Here is a 17,197-nt window from a genome sequence, read left to right on the forward strand (position 1 = left end):
AAAAGACGGGACATCTTTGCAGTGAGGACATTTTAAAATGAGCTAGTTTTTGTAAAGTCCCAAGATATTTTCAAAGAGAGGTCTTAAAGAAAAGAGAAGAAACTGAAAAGCTAGAACACATAGGACATTTAAGGACAGTGAGGATGTTTTAGAGAGTGAGCAGGTGTTGAGAGAGACTGGGACAAGTGAGGGACATTTTAGAAAGTTAATATGTTTTTGCAACAGATACAGATAATGCGGCATTATTTGTTAAATGAGGACATTTTTGTCAAAGAAGGAGATTAGGAAAATGGGGACATTTCAGGACCTTGACCACATTTAAGATTGATGAAGACATTTTAGAAAATGGTCTTATTTATTTTAAGAGTCACAAGAGTCAATTTGTGAAACTGTCAATGTGGGAAAATTGAAGTGAGCGTGGATATTTTGGAAAGTGAGGATTTGCATTTTGTCTGTCAGAACATCAACATTTTTCACTTCCTGCTCTTCTGCAAACTTTAAGTTCAACAAACAGTAAAACTTGGGTTTCTGACTTTTCAGCCAAACCAGCCAAGCACACAGGACATAACCTAACGTTAGGTGGACAGTCCACACTGTGACAGACTCCTCTCCAACACTAACCCTGTTGATGAGCTCTCCCACCATGCCGGTCCAGCTGCCATTGGGCTCCGGGGCTCCATACAGCCCATCGTCCACCAGCTTGATCTTGAAGGAGAACTTCAAGATGTCTGCCAGCTCTCGCAGCATGTCCACACAGAAACCCTCATACTGATCGTTACCATGGAAGTCGTGGTAGTTGGACTTTCGCATCACGTACGGGTTTTCCTGTCAGAAGGCAAGTGACAACATCACTGGACGGTTCAAAGAAGGTGACGTGCTGTGTTACGTATACGTATGAAGAGTTTTAATTTACCAGTATTGTGGTGACGATGAGGGTCTTGTTAGCCAGCGTCTCTGATGCGTTGAGGTCCAGAGAGGTGGAGTTCATGGCCAACGTGTTGTTGGAGTACCAAATACCGATCTGTTCATCCAGGAGGAAGAAAGACATAAAAGAAGTTAGAGAAAAATATCACCGAAGTGACATGGAGTGAATAAGGCTGTAAAGACTGAGGTGTCCAGTCAGAACCATCGTCCAAAGACGGGTTAAATCTTCACCCTGGAAACAGCCATTTAGCGAAGATAAAAAATGAATTAATGGATTGAAGATGCTGTAAAATTAAGAAGGATTAAGGATTAGCTGCTAAATTAGTCAAACGGCTGTTGTCAAGGACTTTGAAACATAAACCTACAAATGAGAGATGAAACTGTGAAATATTATGTAAATGTCAATGACAACTAGACATAAAATGACATAAAATGATCTAAACCCTGAACCATGAGGATGTTCTTTGTTATCTAGTGTTTCTGAGGTCAGACCCTAACTTTGAATGTAGTGTCACTGGCTGAGCAGTGCTGTAAATTAGTGCCAGGGACTCCACAGTCTCCACTATTAAAAAAAAAAACTACAACTGAAAGACGGGAGAACGTAAGAGATTGAGGACAAAGGGAAACAGACAAACAAAAAAATCCTAACAGTTTGTTATTACAGGCGAGTAGACAAAAACTGAGACACAGTGGGACCGAGGAAGTTGAATAGACTCCCTGCAGAATCAATGCTGAAATCAGTGGGGGAGGAACTTGCATCTCTCGGCTCCTCCAGCAGGTTTCATCAGCTCATAAATACAGAAAGCAGCATGTCAACAATCACCAACTCCATCACATCCCGTGACCTCATGAACTCACCTGACCTCTTGTTGTGTCTTTATCAGCTGGTGGGACATTAGGTTACCACCATCTGTTTTACAACCTTTCACTTAAAAGAAATGTATTGTGATGATTCTCGGCTTTGAGGCGTTTCCAGGCAACCAGCATTCAAACTCTACGCTAGTTACTTCAGGGCAGTTATTTGCATTAGTCACCACATAAATCAAGGAGACCCCCTCCACTCTGACTGCCCTCCATTCATTCGTTAGAGTGCCCGAGGTCCCGAGAGCGTGTTTGATCCTGCGGTGACTTAGTTAATCTCTGACCTCTTCATGTTCCTCTCAGGTCATAAACACTCAGCCCACGAGTCTGTTTGTATAGATTTTACTGATGGACCAATGAGAGAACTGCTACCTTTGGCACCTTTTCCAGTGTGAGGACAGGCTGGAAACACACACACGTCCATCGGTATCCAGTCTGGGGTCGTAAAGAGTCAACAGCCAACAATATCCCAAGTTTTCTTTAATTTTGCCTCATTCGCAGGATCTGCCCCTCACGCCCCCCATGTCACCACTGACCTCTTTGTGGCCATTGGTGTGCTTTTCCAGGATCTTCAGAGTGTAGTTGGTCCTCTGGCCTTTGCTGTTGAATTCAATGTGACCGGTCAGACCATCATACTCCACCTGAAGGGACGAACAGAGAGAGACCAAAGGTTACTGTTGAAGGCTGACAGAATCAGAGGTGATTCCTAATCGGCAGGAAAAGCCAAAGAGCTGATTTCTGTGTTCACTGTCACTTGGATTCAAGCAAACTTAAAATAGTTTATGTGATGTTCGTATGTTTTTTTTGATTTCTCCATTCAAATTTTCTACAATGGAAATTTTAACATCATCTAGAATCTAAATTGCAACAACTAGAAGAATAAAGGGCCGGTGTCGTCCATCTTTACAAAAAGCAGTGTTAAAGATGATAGTAGTAGTCTGTCAGTTTAATATTTACTGTGTTTGCTACTATCTAACAATTTATTCCTCCTAAAATTCCTAAAAGAATGAAAAGAAATGGATAAAAGTGTTCTACAGTGGATTGGTGCAGCCTTTTACTAAACTGGCCAGTGTCTTGTTGCTTGGTTCATCAGAGATGAACGTGATGCAGACAGTTCAGTGTGGCCAAACATTGGTAAACTCACACCTTTAAATCCCAACTTCCCCATGTTGCCCTGCAAGAGAACAGCAACGTTTTCTTGAATATTGTCATGTCACCGTGTCAACTTCATGACAGAACTATTCACCAGCTCAGAGACATGCTGCAGCTGACTACCATTATCTATTGGCCCTTAGCACACCAGCCATAGTAGTACACAAGTAGCCCTTATATCCTCACGAGCTGGGACCAGTACATCAACCAGTTACCACTATAACAACATTTCCATGTAAAATTTCTGACTTCTACTCTAAATACACACACCAGTATCACCCAGCTGCTGTCAAAGACTCTGAGGACGCTTGAACAAACTTTGCTGTGCCACTTTATGGTTCGACCACGAAAACAAGCAGAGGTACAGTATCAGCGTGTCTGACCTACTGTGGCAGACAGTAAATGTTTGGAGCAGCTAAACCAGAAACTGGGAACTGCAGTTTAATGTGGCACAAAGAGAAAGAGACATTAGTTGATTTCTAAAGGAAGGAGAGGAAAATATGAACAGGACATTAGAAGAAGGAAAAGAGGAAAAACTGACAGTTGATCAGATCAGTGACAGAGCTGCAGGTGCTGTGTGTGTGTGTGTGTGTTTGTGTGTGTGTGTGGGGGGGGGGGGGGGGGGGGAATGAGGGCAAGATTTTTGTGATACATGTGCAGTCAAGCATGCATTTTGTGCCTGAGTTCATGTGAGTAATGTGTTATTGAGTGTACCTAAAGTGTGTGTGTGTCTCTGTGTGTGTGTTTGTGTACGTATGTGTGTGTGTGTCCGACTCAAGATGAATTACATCTCAGAAACTCTGTGGCAAGAGGGACACAAAGAGAGGAAGGGAGAGTGAGAGAGGTCTCTGGATGCTGCCAGGAACAGTAGAGAGATAATGAAGTGATGCACTGAGAGCAGCAAAAAACAATATGAGGAGGGGGAGGGGGGCGTCCTCAATGGACGGCAAAAAACAAGAAGTGGCAGACAGACAAAAACAGACAAAACAGGCCAGAAATAAATTAAATGACAAAGGAAATGAAAGAGAAATGATGGCGGCAGAAAGGAGACGATACAAGCTCCAGGAAGAAATGAAGAGAGAGATCCTGCCTCTCTCTGTCTCTCTGTCTCTCTCTGTCTCTCTCTCTGTCTCTCTCTCTGTCTCTCTCTCTCTGTCTCTCTCTCTGTCTCTCTCTCTCACTCTCAACAACAACTCCAGCTCAGCGTGTTAAAGAGCCACCTTTAAAATGTAACGCGCATCATTTCTTTCCAAAAGGACAAACAGCTAAATTAGAAAACAAATTCCTCATGCTCATGGTGTCCGATCATTCTCAGCCATCTGTTGAGTTTAGGTTGAGTGCTGCCACAGGAAGATGCTGGGATGTGAAAACTATTCGTCCACATGAACCCCCTCCCTTCAGAGCTCTGTGTTTAGTGTCATCATCATGAATGATGACTATTGTCTGAGTGGAGTTTTGTTGTTCTTTTTGTTTTGATGGAGCAAAGCTTTGATTGTTTGTGAGCTCGTCCAAACATGTCTTTAAAATGCATGTCTCCATTTCTGTACTCGCCATGCAGAGATACAGTATCTATGTGACTCGTCTTACTGTGAGGACAGAGTCAGTGTCCGCCCAGACAGGACCTGGAGCTGCTGCATGTCAAAATGCAAATGTTTGACTTTACCCTGATTTTTTACCTTAGTGTCTGATTGAGCCCATGTGTGAACAGAGCAGGATAATATGTGGAGATTGAGCAGCAAGTGAATGGGCTGTGGCTGTTGAGGATTCCATCATGCGACTGGCACAAAAGGAAGCACATGTATGTGGAGGAGACATCAAACATGGTGCACAGGCTGAAAGTTGCTCACTTGGCATCTAGGCCCAAAAGGTTTTTTGGGTTTGGTTCTACATTGTGGTTCTACTAGTGTTTGTGTGCCAGCTTGTCTGTGCACTCACGTTCCATCAAGTGATTTACATTGTGACGACTTCACAAAATAAAGTTACTTTTCTGTGTTCGGGGAAACAATTTAAACAAATATTAAGCCAGATGCAGATTATAAACTGAGGGAGGTTTGTAGTCTGAGATGTATTATGAGCAGTTTCAAAGCACCATTTGTAACTCATTCAATACATCCATGACACTAAATGCTGCAATTTCCACGGCCAACTTTCTGCATCATGTCCTGCCTCTAAGGATGCACCTTCTCACCTTCTTCTCCAAACGGAGTATTCACAGTACACAAGAAAGTGTGTGACATGGATAATCTCCTGCTGCTTTCTACCTGTGTGAAAAGCCACTTGTCCTGATTTTGTATGAGCCAAAGATTCAAAGACGTGAATTATAAGTGAGACCAAACTGATATTAACCCACTGACAATGTCAAAATTCTGGGATTAGTAACTGTGTAATAACTGGATATAGTTTGAAAGTTGCATGTTCTTTACACGGTTTATTGCTGAAAAATACTGTGATGCACATCACCACTGTCCAGAGATTTACACTGTTCCCTGTCTATTTTAAGATGAAGGCCTATGAGGAATATCTGCCACAGGGGCAAACTGGGGCTCCATCCACAGAGAGGACAGGGAAGAAAAAAGGTGATGAGTGTTTTTGTCTGTGTGTGTGTGTGTGTGTGTGTGTGTGTGTGTGTGTGTGTGTGTGTGTGTGTGTGTGTGTGTGCGTGTGTCTGTGTGTGTGTGTGTGTTCACCATGCGTAGGTAGTTCATGAGGCTGGTTCCATGCTGCCAGATGAGCGGCGAGGTGCAGCTGAGCGGCTTCACTCCGATCTCTTGACTACGGTTCAGCTCCTGCACGGCGCTCACCACCACGTGCACAGCATCAAACATTAGGGCCGATGACAGCTGCAGCACAAAAACAAATCAGATAAGAAGCTGTATTTATTTCTTTAACCCATCTTCCACTGAGAGTTTGGCCATATTGAAGAACCAGCTGTCTCACATTAACAACAGTAGACACAAAACTGTTTTTTAAGTAAGAAGTTACTCAGACTTCTCTTGTTTCACTTTAATTTGAAGGGGATTAAATTAATCACATTCATTGTGCACAAGAGTGGGTAATGAAAATTCTTCCTCTTTCTGAATTTCCCGTTATTTGCAGATGAGGGAAAAAATCCACAAATCAGCCAAGGTCCCTCTTTAAAGCTGCATACGTTGTTTTGTGACCACTAGAGGGCAGTAAAACAGCAAGACAAGCAGACTGATGGCTAATGTTTGAGCAACCAGCTGAATACGTCCTCACCCAGAACACTTGGAGCAACATTATCTCCCGAGTGGAGTTGACTGTTATGTTGTGTTTATTTTTAGAGCTTATTTGTCCGGAAACACTCATGAAGGAACCTGGTGAAAAACCAGGAGCAAAAACAGGCTTAAAAGTCTCCACATAGCTGCAGACGAGGTGACAATCTGTCTTTTGATTGTATAAAATCCATGCAGACCGTGAATCCTACACAGACAACAGGATGGTGCTCTTACAGGTATAAACGTTGGTGGGGGGCTGGTGATAACACCGGAAGGACAAACTGAATCGCTCCTGCAATCGGCGGCGTTCAGCATGCGGCTCATACGGCTCAGCGATCCTATCACAGTCTGACGTTCTGGTCTGTTTGGTCAGTTGTCAATCAAACCGACACTCAGAGGGAATCAGACAAAACTGTATGGAGGCAGAGCTGCGTGGGCTGCCGACAGCTGATAAAAAAGATGGATGTATGGATGTTTGACTGAGTGTGATTGGAGTCGTCTCCCAGTCGATAGTTTCAGGGCTGGATGAAGATAACTAATTACAGTTTGAAGAGAGAAAGATAGAGATGGCAAGAGTGAAAAATGACTCCACAGGAAGCTAACAAAATGTGTACGTCCTTTCTGTTCAGGAATGTAGTGTAGCACAGTACTACATTGATTTCCCACTGATTTTTTTGTTGAGGCCAGAGAAAATAATGACAAAGGAAAATGGACAAATTACTACACAGTAAAACTCACAGGGAATTCGGCCCATATGGCTCCTATTTCACAATAAGCCGCAGCAAAAAGTAACATCTACATTTTAACAACAAATCATTGTGCTGCAGGGGACGTCTTTTTTTTTTTGAAGTTCAAATATAAATTTAAATTGAAAGGTGCCAGAGCTTGTGCATGTGGCCTTTGCACCATCAACCAGAAACCATGAAGTTGCTACAAATATTGTTCAAAGCCAAAAGTTTTTAACGATTTCGAAACGAGGCATTTTGGGGCCTTGCAAAAATATAAAGAAATCTAATAGAAAATAATCGATTTTTCTAATATTTTGTGTGGTTCACTGTTTGACTGTTGGGGCAGCAACCTGACAGCTTTTCTAGCAAAACTATATAAATTTCAACCAGGAGCATTTAAAAAGTGTTTTTTTTATTTTATTTTATGACTGACAGCTCTGTGCAGCTCTGTTGACTTCTTCTGTTGTTTTTGTGTTGTTGAAGTGCTTCTTTAAGATAAAAAGGACCATTTCTTCTTTTTGGCTAAATCTAAAATTCAGTTTGTGCATAAACTAGTTTAGTTTAGCAGGAAAATAATTTGAAAACGTTGTGAATTACAGTAAACCTTAATTATGAAAGTCAGGAACAGCATTGTCAACCTAATCAAGAGTTAACCATGAAACATTGCTATGACAGTTGTCTACAACGGTTCCAGGAGACACTATAAAAGTGACAGACATTTAGATTTGGTAAAATTATTTGCAGTTGCTGTTTTTTCGCAGCACGTTTCTTAGTGCTGCTCATGTGTTGTCAAATTGGTTCAGTTGTTTTCGTCTATTTGCGTGTTTTTTTCTCGACTTACAGCATTTTGAACCTCAGGGCCACCGAGTTGTGGAGAAAACAACGAATTTAGAGAATGACAGAACTTGTCCTTTATTAAATGAAGAATGGCTGGTGAATAGGTGGGATACTTAAACCTGCCTAAGCCTAGTTTGATATATCAAATGAATTTGATAAAAACAATAAAACAAGCCAGAAGCTGAAGGACTTAACGAGTAAAATCTTTGTCCAGTCAGAGACGGTTACAAATGGAATATTTGATTATCAAATAATGGCCACAATCATCGAGATTATCCGTTTTATTATACTGGATAAAAATCATGCAGCTTTTAACGGCAAATGGAAATTTAAAAGCCATCTGCTCAGGTGTTATTACTCTGTGGAGATGAGAGTTGCAAATGAGACAAACAAAACCTCAAGAGATTGATTTGTCCTGACGGCTCTGTTCATTATGGAGGAGGGAGACACAGAGATAGTTAAAGATTGAAGCAAGGAGATGATCCCGAGCCTCTATTGAGCCCAGTCTAACATCTCTTAAACATATTTCTTCTAATATACATTGACTTTATAAATCTAAGTGGGAGGATGGATGAGTGGATAAATGAACTAATTGCAGTTTTATCGCACGGTCTCCTCCATTCACTGAGCTGCAGAATCACACACTCTGGCTCCTGCTAAGTACAATATTTGCTTCAATCTGCCAATTTGATTTTATCTGTTTGTCCTGTTACTGTGCCATTAATACATTTAATGATGCTATTTCTTTGTCATCAGTGTCGTGGGCTAAATTCCAACTCCAATCAACTGTAAAGTAGAAAAGAGCAAACCACAAAACAACTTAGTCAAACTGTGCAAACACACGGGCAAAGAGTTTACCGGGCTGTGTAAAGAGTGACATCATTCAACCATCTTTTGTGTTTGGATCAAAGAAGGACTTGTAGGATTAATGTCAACTGTCAAAGACGTAGCACTGTTATAACATGTTCAGCTCCTCCTCTCACGATGAATCCAGTCAACAGGATTTCACCCATCCAGCTCCTGATTCATAGCTGTGCTAATGCGTCTGAGCAGCAATGACAGCGAGGGAGGTTCTAATGAGAACCGTGTTCACTGGGGAACGGTTCCTTCGAAAGCTGCATTCGAGCATCCAAAGACCAATTCAAACACTCCTTCAAATGTGGCCGTAAAAGTCGGCCATCTTTACCCAGGCAACAAAGGCTGCAGCAGGATCCCTTGTGGCCCAACAGATTCTTTGTGCACCACTGACAAAAAGTGAATATGGTGACATCATTAAAAAATAACAAAAAACAAAGGGCCCTTTAAACCTAAGTTACAGCTTCTTTAAAAAAACATTAGCCACTAGATCAACTGCCCACATCCACCTTGGAACAGCTGGTCACACAAACAGAATATCGTCCATAGACCAGAATGTCTCATTTCAATTCAGCCACTGAAGACACAGTCTGCATAGTGAACAGTCTTTGGATGCAGCCACTGATTTTAGACACAGCCAAAATGAGTCAACAATGAAGTTTGTGATTAGTATTTTAGACGTTTAAGCTTCGGTTCAGGCTGTAATGAGCTTAAATTATGAACATTAACACTGTTTAACCTTTATATAACAAACTAAATATTTAAGATGTAGGTAAATAGAACTTTTACTTTTATTCTGTCTCTCAGCGTGTAGGGAAATGCTTTCCTCACCGCTGGTCCAGGGTACGGGCTGATATCACAACCTTCCCTCCAGGACAGGTTGAGACTCCTGATGAACTCCAGGTAGAAAGGGTGGCTGGTATTCAGCATGGAGAAGCCCACAATGTTAGACTGATCGTCCACCACGCCGTCCAGCCGGAGCAGAGGGAAGTCCTGGCGACAAAAAGACACAGAGACAGACAGAGCAAATGGAAGATGAAGCGAGGACGAGGCAAAGGAAGTTACATCTTTCCTGTGTGATGTACTGTGTGTTTACAGCCGTTTGAGATGGCAGCAGGATGAAAACATTCCACCAAATGAAGGATGAAAGAAACGCGGAGGGAGGAGGAGGACGGAAAAAAAAAACAAAGAGCATGATTGGGGTTTTGTTTTGCAGGCTGAACAGCATCAAGTTCAGTTTTTAAATTCAGAGCAAGGTAGGGCAGAAAAAAAAAGGTAGAAAAAATGGACATCAAATGCTGGGGAATTTCAAAGAACTTCAAATAGTACTTGAAGGTAAGTTGGCGTCACGCTGAGCTGTGCTGCTGAAACAAACCAGAATCAAACTGGTTGTTCTGCCCTCGGAGGATTCCTGTTTACTCTGCAAATGCTGATGATGAAACATTTGGCTTTAGCTGGGAAGGTTTTCTGTTTAAGCAAATGCTACAAGCTTCACAGACACATTCAAAAGATGATTCACCAATCAGATACTTGAACTGCAGATTTTACCTTGTACTTCAGTTGAATTTGTGCTAGTGCTAGTATTTTTTATCCAAGGTTCTATTTACCAGCACTCTACCTTCAAGATAAAGGCTCTGCCCTGATCGGCATCTCAGCATCTTAGCATTAAAGAAGGCAGCCATTTGCTAATTAGCACAAACAGTAGAGCAGAGTCTGATCCGAATGCTTTTAGTTATGCAGGTATTTGGTAATAACGCAAGAATGTTTCATATTATTAATGTGACCTAAAGCTGAGGGGACACCTGAAGACCAGCAAAGACTTTCAAAGACTTGACTGTTGAAACACAAACTGACACAGATTTCTAGCCTCTCACGCACATGACGACTGAGTAAACTGGAGGCAACACATTTAACTGGATGCTCTGGAGAGAGAACATGGCTGGCGGCAACCAGGCACATTCTGACTATTTAATGGAACAATTTGTGCAGAAACAGAACATACAACGAAAAAAAAGCATCACAATCATGGATATGAGGATGAGAAAAACGTGCACTATAGGCTCTACAGAGGCACTAAGTTCAGGGAAAAGCTGTAGTTAGTGTAGTTTTGCCACAGCTGTCGCACGGTCTTAAATATTAAACATGTTTTAAAAAGTTTTTGTGAGAATGAGACTGAGACAAAAGACTAGAAGCTTTACACAGCACACTTAACAATTGTCTCTGCTGTCTGTCGGCCCCTGCTAGGTCGGACTGGCACTAACCAGAGCTAACTACGTTACGACCAAAGCACTTTCATGATTGGCCGTACAGTTCAGTGTTTGCCCGTCGTACAGGTGACTTAGATAAAAAGTCAGGACCATTATAGAGCCATCAGCTCTGCGCTGTAGGTAGGTTTTATGTGATAGGTGTTGAAGTGGTTGGGGGTGTGAATAAGGGGAGATAGAAGGATTAATTGTTATATGGCGGCGAACAATCCTGAAGTTCACGGTTTGATCCCCAGCTTCTCTGTTCACATTTCTATTCTTTTGCAAATGTTTTCATGTTATTGTCTTTTTATTGTTACATTTCAGATGAATTTTAAAAAGTTTACAAAGATTTTTGGCCAGGACTTATGAGTCTGGACCACAGTTTTGGATGGATGGCATTATTATTTGGCACCATCTCCTTTAGGGTAAAAATAATCTGGAACGTAATCTATCCAGTCTGCAGAAACTGTCTGTTTTCCCATCACTTTTAGTTTAGTTAAACATCCTGACAATATTCAAACTGTGGAAGCTTTTGTAGCCAACTGCTGACCTGTATTTGAGGTTAATTTCTTTTTACAAATCCCACAGACACTTATTTACTTAACCACGTCTCAGTCTGTCGGGAAGCTGCGGCTTGTGTTGTTGTTGTTGCCAGTTACAAAATCAATTTTAGCTCCAGCCAAGTCCACTGTCAGACCGTGGGCCTGCCAGCCGTGAGGAAGAGGTGCTGGCTGGAGGAGCCAGGGCGGCCGAGCCAGCTCTGCTGAGGGAGGAAACACTGCGACAGCGTCCCACAAGGACACCGGTGATGCTGTGACTGCAGCACACGACATGTGGAAAGAACCAGGTTTTCAGTAGCAGATCAGGGCATTACAAGGTCAGTTCAGTGCACAAAAGATGTAGCAGTTTAGATTTATGTTGGACAGCAAACACTGAGACTTAAATTCCACCCCTTGTCCTTCATTGCACCAGCTTTGGTAGATAGTAAGCACTGGATACCAGGAACTCCCCACAGGACCTGCTGTTTGGGAGATGCTCTGATCCCTGTCACTGGGTCATCACAGTTTGGCCTATGTCAAATAATCACATGACAGCATCTTCAAAAGGAATATTAGTGTAAGCCCCAAACCGGAGCCACAGCTTAACTTCATCTGTGGAAAAAATGTGCTTATTACAGAAACAGAGGAGCTGAAAATTCAACTCAGTGTGAGTCCAGGAGTTGGAGAGAGAAGCAGGCAGCCAACTGCCAATCACATCAGTCAATCAACGCCCACTCGGAGGATTTCTAAGCCTTTAATAAAGCCTCAAATTGTAATAATGAAGCAGTGATTCTGAAACTAAACATCGCCCAACCTTGTGTTGGCAGAGGCCTGACTCTTAATCCAAGTTATTTTAAACAGAGTGAGGAATCCCACTGAACTTTCTACGGCTGTTGTGAACTAGTTTTCCTTTCTGGCACAGTGTTCCTAATAACTAGTAATGATAAATTTGCCAAAAGCCTTAAAAGAACTTGTAGCACTTTCCAAGGATTAGTGTTAAAACTACAGCTTTTCTATTTACAGAGACGTCACCTATAAATGATAACCTCAGGGCTGTGATCAGAGGAGTCGGTTCTTTGCTGATGACACAGTTTTATGTCTCGTAATGACAAATTGATGCTCTTTTTAAACTGGGTGTTTTACAGCTCCACCAAGTAAAATGGGTGTTTTAGCTTAGTAGGTTCAAGGCTTCACAGAGAGAAACAGATCACAAAACGAAGTCTCAACTATATTTGATCACCATAAAAGCATGTTCATGTGTGGCCCATCAACTCGATATCCAGCAGAGACTAGGGAATTGTAATGGTCTCCTGACTGAAGTTTTTTTTTGTCTTGGTTTAAATTGATTCTTTTTCCATTTTACACATGATAATCTCTATTTTAATTTGTTTCCATTCTATTTTAGCCCATTTATTTTGTTAAATCTTTTACATAAAAAAAATGTTACTCTCAGATTATTATTTTTTCCTGTTCACAGTTGTCTCATTATCAGTCATTTGCAACATTACACCCACCTTTATAAAAGTTACGTGAAAATAAAATTTACTGTGACTGATTGTAAGAAAAAAAGTATATTATTGCAGCAGAAGCTACGTTTATTCTGATATTTTATTTACTTCCAGCCAAGGCTGATTGGCTTGAGGGATTCTTCTTATTTTATAGAAATGAAGGACCTGACTCTGGCAGCTTTCAGACATCTTGTAGCCAAACAGCAGAGGTGAAGACACACAGCGTCTGTCTTGTGAAACTTGTCTGTCAGCAGACCGTGTTTAATACAAAGTTAAAGGCAAGTCAAAGCCAGCGCTGCAGGTGTGCGAGTGTGGGAAGTGGGGGAATAATATTACTTTTGGTCCTATCCAGAGTTCTGCTGCAGGGGGGAGGATGGCGTTTTCGTCCTTGGGTTTGTGAACATGGTGTGAAGTGCCCTTGTGAACAGCTCTTTTAAAATCTGTGACATGACTGTGTTTAGAGACGAGGCAGGGATAGAGACGAGTTATTATCCACCAAGTCGCTTCGCACAAGGGCACGACACCGGACACTGAAATTATAATGATGACAAACGGCAGCAGGATCAGCATGCATCTTTAATGAGGAGAGAGACTGGGGGTAAAGAGGAGATATATGAAGGCTGGGGGTGAGGGGAGGGAACAGAGGAAGGGGGAAGACCGGGTGAGACAGTGATACCTGGATAGTTTTGGGATGGGACCTGGAAACAGCCTTATGAAAAAAACAAAGATTTGTCTACTAACAAGTGGAGGTGATTGCACTGAAAGGAAAAGGGAGGTGGGGGGGACACATGCAAAGAGAAGCACAGAGAAAACTACAAATACAGCCTCACAGCTGGATGCCTCAGCCTACCGCTCAAATTGTAGTTCACATGCACGTCTTTCCAGACTAAGCAGTGCACTAGACAGAAATGACAAGAGGCTGTTTGTGCCTGATGTAATGAAATTCCCTCCAGGTGTTTCTGCGATATTATGCTGATGAGAATGAGGCGCACATCGGTCAGACACGAGCTTGACTTTTGACATTGAACCTCCTAAATCCCTCCAGTTCATTCTGGAAATCCCCTGAAGATGTTATTTATTAGAAAGAGTCGGGGGTATGGAAGGATGGATCACCTGAAAATACACTGCCTCAGGCTACAGCTGCTGCCAGCACCGAAACATAATAAGGGGACAGCATTTCTAAGAATAATGAACAGGTGGAGACAAAGGAAACAGAACGAACCAAAGGAAATAAAGGAGAAAAAAAACTAAAGAAGATAGAAAACAAAAGGAAGCAGAAATGAAAATGAGAAGAAGACAGTAGAGAAACATGAAACTCAGAAGGAGGATTGGGAACGGGAAGAGATAAAAAAAAGAAAGGGAGAGGACAGTATGGGGGAAGAAATTGAAATGAAATGGAACCATCTGAAAGGAGAGAAAAAAGGAAAGGGGTTAATGAATAGGTTAAAACATAGGATATCAGACTGATATAAAGGAAAGGCCACAGGAGGGGGGGAAGGAAAGAACAGCCAACAGAAAAGTACAAGAGAACTAAGTGAAGCAATGGAAATAAAAAAAAAAGAAAGAAATGGAATCGGGAGACAAGAGGGAGGAAAGGGAACGAGAAATGGGCGGAAAGAAATCCAGCGACTGCTTTTGTACAAAAAAGTACAAAAGACAAGGATCGTCATCTGAGGATGAATGGATGCAGAACAAAAGAAGTGAATTTTAATGGAAGTGGAGTGTGTGAGTGGAGGGATTGTCGAGTCCAGCTGAGTGTCTCCTGATGGAAGTAAAGACGAGGCACAGAGCTCTTACCATGGTGGTGAGAATGTACTTATAGAAGGCTGACATCATGCCCAGCTCGTTCGCCTGCAGGTCAACAGAAGAAGAAGAAAGAGCCAGTGTCAGCGCTGCGAGAGCAGAAACATGAGTCACACACTATTAGAGGACGGAGCTGCACTGTCCCAAATTGGAGACAATTATGTTCCACACTGACCATGTGCGCCTGAGCTGTTCCTGTCTTTAATAACATGAAACAGCGCTTACGTGTCTCTGAATACGACTACAGGATCTGTCAGCAGATGAAAAGCTGTTCAGAGAAGTTTAGTGTGGTAATTATGAGCAGGAGAATAATGGCTGGAGGAGTTTGCTCTAATTGGCTGATGTGCAGGTGAAAAGTCTGTGGACGTCTAAATTATACTCATCAGGGGGTTATATGGTCATGTGTTACCCAGCATTTAAGCTTTTCATTCAGAACTGGCTGAGTCTCAACCTCACACATCTTTTCACCTGCACGTCCCAGACTCAGCTCCAGCTGAAAGCAGGGTCTGCACTGAGGCTGCAACCCCCACACGAAGGGTGGGTGGTTTTCCTTCTTTAGTTACTGTTTGCATCATGGTGAATGGCTCTGGCTTCATCACACAGGACACAGCCACAACCTCTCCTGCCTGCTCAGCCTTTACACATGCGGTAACCAGGCCCTGACAAGCTTAAGCCCAGGAAAGTGTGACAAACCAGCGCTAACACACACGGGGACGAGCTTTGGGCTTCAGCGTTGATCAGAGTTGTTCATGAACCGATCACAAAGCAGACTCAGTGCATCTTCACCTGTGGGTGTTATACACGATCCTGTGGAGTCTGACGGACTCAGAACTTCTTTCACTGCTGCTTGTGTTAATAGGTGGACGTGCTTTATGAGGGACATATATTGAAACTTCATGTAACAACAACCATAAAATAAATGTAGCTTCAACACAACAACAACTTTCAGGTTTGCTTTGGTTTGAGCCGTGCTGCAGTATCAATACAGATACTGAGGGAAGTTCCCTCAGTTAAACAATAAATAATAAAATCTCCGATGGCCCTGACCTTCCTGAGGATGTGGTATGAGATGGAGGCGTTGGCGTCGATGATGATGGTGGCCACTTTGTCATCCCGGATCTCCTTCAGCAGCGGGGTGGGATCCAGACTGTCATCCAGCATCCGCACTGACAGCGTCTCCCTTGAGATGAGGAAGCGACGGACCAGCTCCTCCAGTCGCAAAAGACCTAAAGGGCAGGAAAGGAAGCGCGAACAACACACACCTTTAATAAATATGTCAGCTGTTGGACAAAAGCACAAAAGCTCAGTTTAAACGTGTGCGGTGTCGTTCATAAATGATGCTTGCTGCTGTGTCCAGGTTGTTTAAATCTGCTTTGACTTGGAAAAAGGTTCCAGAAATGGATGGAAATTTCCATTGTTGTCCGTATTTCTAAGAGTTTAACAAAAACCTTTGTGTAGAAACTATTCACATGCATTAGGATTATTTAATGGATTAAGTTTGTGGCCATTGAAGACCAAGTTCAAGTACATGTACTGTTTACGTTTAACCACAGCCAATGTCCATCAGAAATGTGGTTCAATAAGGTCGAAGTATTGATATAAAAATGAGTTTAGAGGAAGGACAAATAGTTTCATTGTAAACATTTTTCCTGAGGACCTTTTAGAAAAGGCTGCTCTGCTTGCATCATCTGGGTTTTAACATTCAGGGCCGGCCGTCCTGTTTCCTCGTCGCTTCCTGACAGAGGCAGCGCTCGTGCCTCGACTAATGGCGTTGGTGGGGCTACTGGGTTTAACTGGCCCACAACAATACAGGTCTGTTAAACGCTGCCAGGCAGAGGATAAGGCTTAAGACTGAGAGAGAGAGAATAAATAAATCAGAGCATCTTTACACCGCTTACACTCAATAATCCAGTTCATCAGAGACGCTCTAATCTAGTCTGAGGACTCTGCTAATCCACAAACTGACTGATACACATGGAGACTGACTGAATGTTAAACTGGCTCGACCAGGTGATCGATTTATGAATTAAATACATGGCTGAAAACCGTTTTTTAGGATCCCAACTGTGCCTTGCTGTTCCATTTCAGAGAAGGTAATTGTATTCTGGAAAAAACTGATCATCAGTAAAATTAGAAAAACGTCTCATGCAGAAATTTCAGAGAGAGTAGATTCACTGCGACTCAGAGGACGAATTCATATCATAGGATTTATAGATTTGTTTCTTTTAAGGAGGAGATAAAGGAATGGAAACGTGAAATTCTCTTTATTAAAGGCAGAAAATAAAGGAGAAAAGCTCCTAATGTGCCTGAAATGATTCGTCCTCTGGGGAGTATGAATAGGCTGAGGACATTTTGTTGCTGGATTTGTTTTCTAATGCAACGTTGGGACTGATTATGGTGATAACAGGAAGGTCACAGTCAATAGAAACATCTGGCAATAACCACCTGGTGTGAATGTTTTGGCCTTATCAGCCTATAAACATGGCTTAGTAGGTCATTACTCTACCT

The 17,197-nt window shown here is 42.3% G+C and overlaps 1 protein-coding gene across 4 annotated transcripts in view; it reads right to left on the bottom strand.

Moving 5' to 3' along the window:
- The window catches only part of LOC137128091 (glutamate receptor ionotropic, kainate 5-like), a 161,444-nt gene that overhangs the window by 32,668 nt on the left and 111,579 nt on the right, over window positions 1-17,197 (bottom strand). For 2 of the 4 annotated variants that reach the window (XM_067505916.1, XM_067506079.1), the window contains exons 7-13: window positions 15,737-15,915; window positions 14,684-14,737; window positions 9,425-9,586; window positions 5,625-5,777; window positions 2,322-2,426; window positions 914-1,021; window positions 622-825 (exon numbers count right to left, since the gene is read on the bottom strand). In XM_067505916.1, the coding sequence (XP_067362017.1) occupies window positions 622-825; window positions 914-1,021; window positions 2,322-2,426; window positions 5,625-5,777; window positions 9,425-9,586; window positions 14,684-14,737; window positions 15,737-15,915 (965 nt within the window). Of the gene's footprint in view, window positions 1-621; window positions 826-913; window positions 1,022-2,321; window positions 2,427-5,624; window positions 5,778-9,382; window positions 9,587-14,683; window positions 14,738-15,736; window positions 15,916-17,197 lie in introns of all 4 variants that reach the window. The other 2 variants (XM_067505824.1, XM_067505999.1) reach the window with 1 other exon arrangement.

The sequence above is a fragment of the Channa argus genome, chromosome 1, assembly GCF_033026475.1.
Source record: "Channa argus isolate prfri chromosome 1, Channa argus male v1.0, whole genome shotgun sequence".
Lineage (NCBI taxonomy): Eukaryota > Metazoa > Chordata > Actinopteri > Anabantiformes > Channidae > Channa > Channa argus.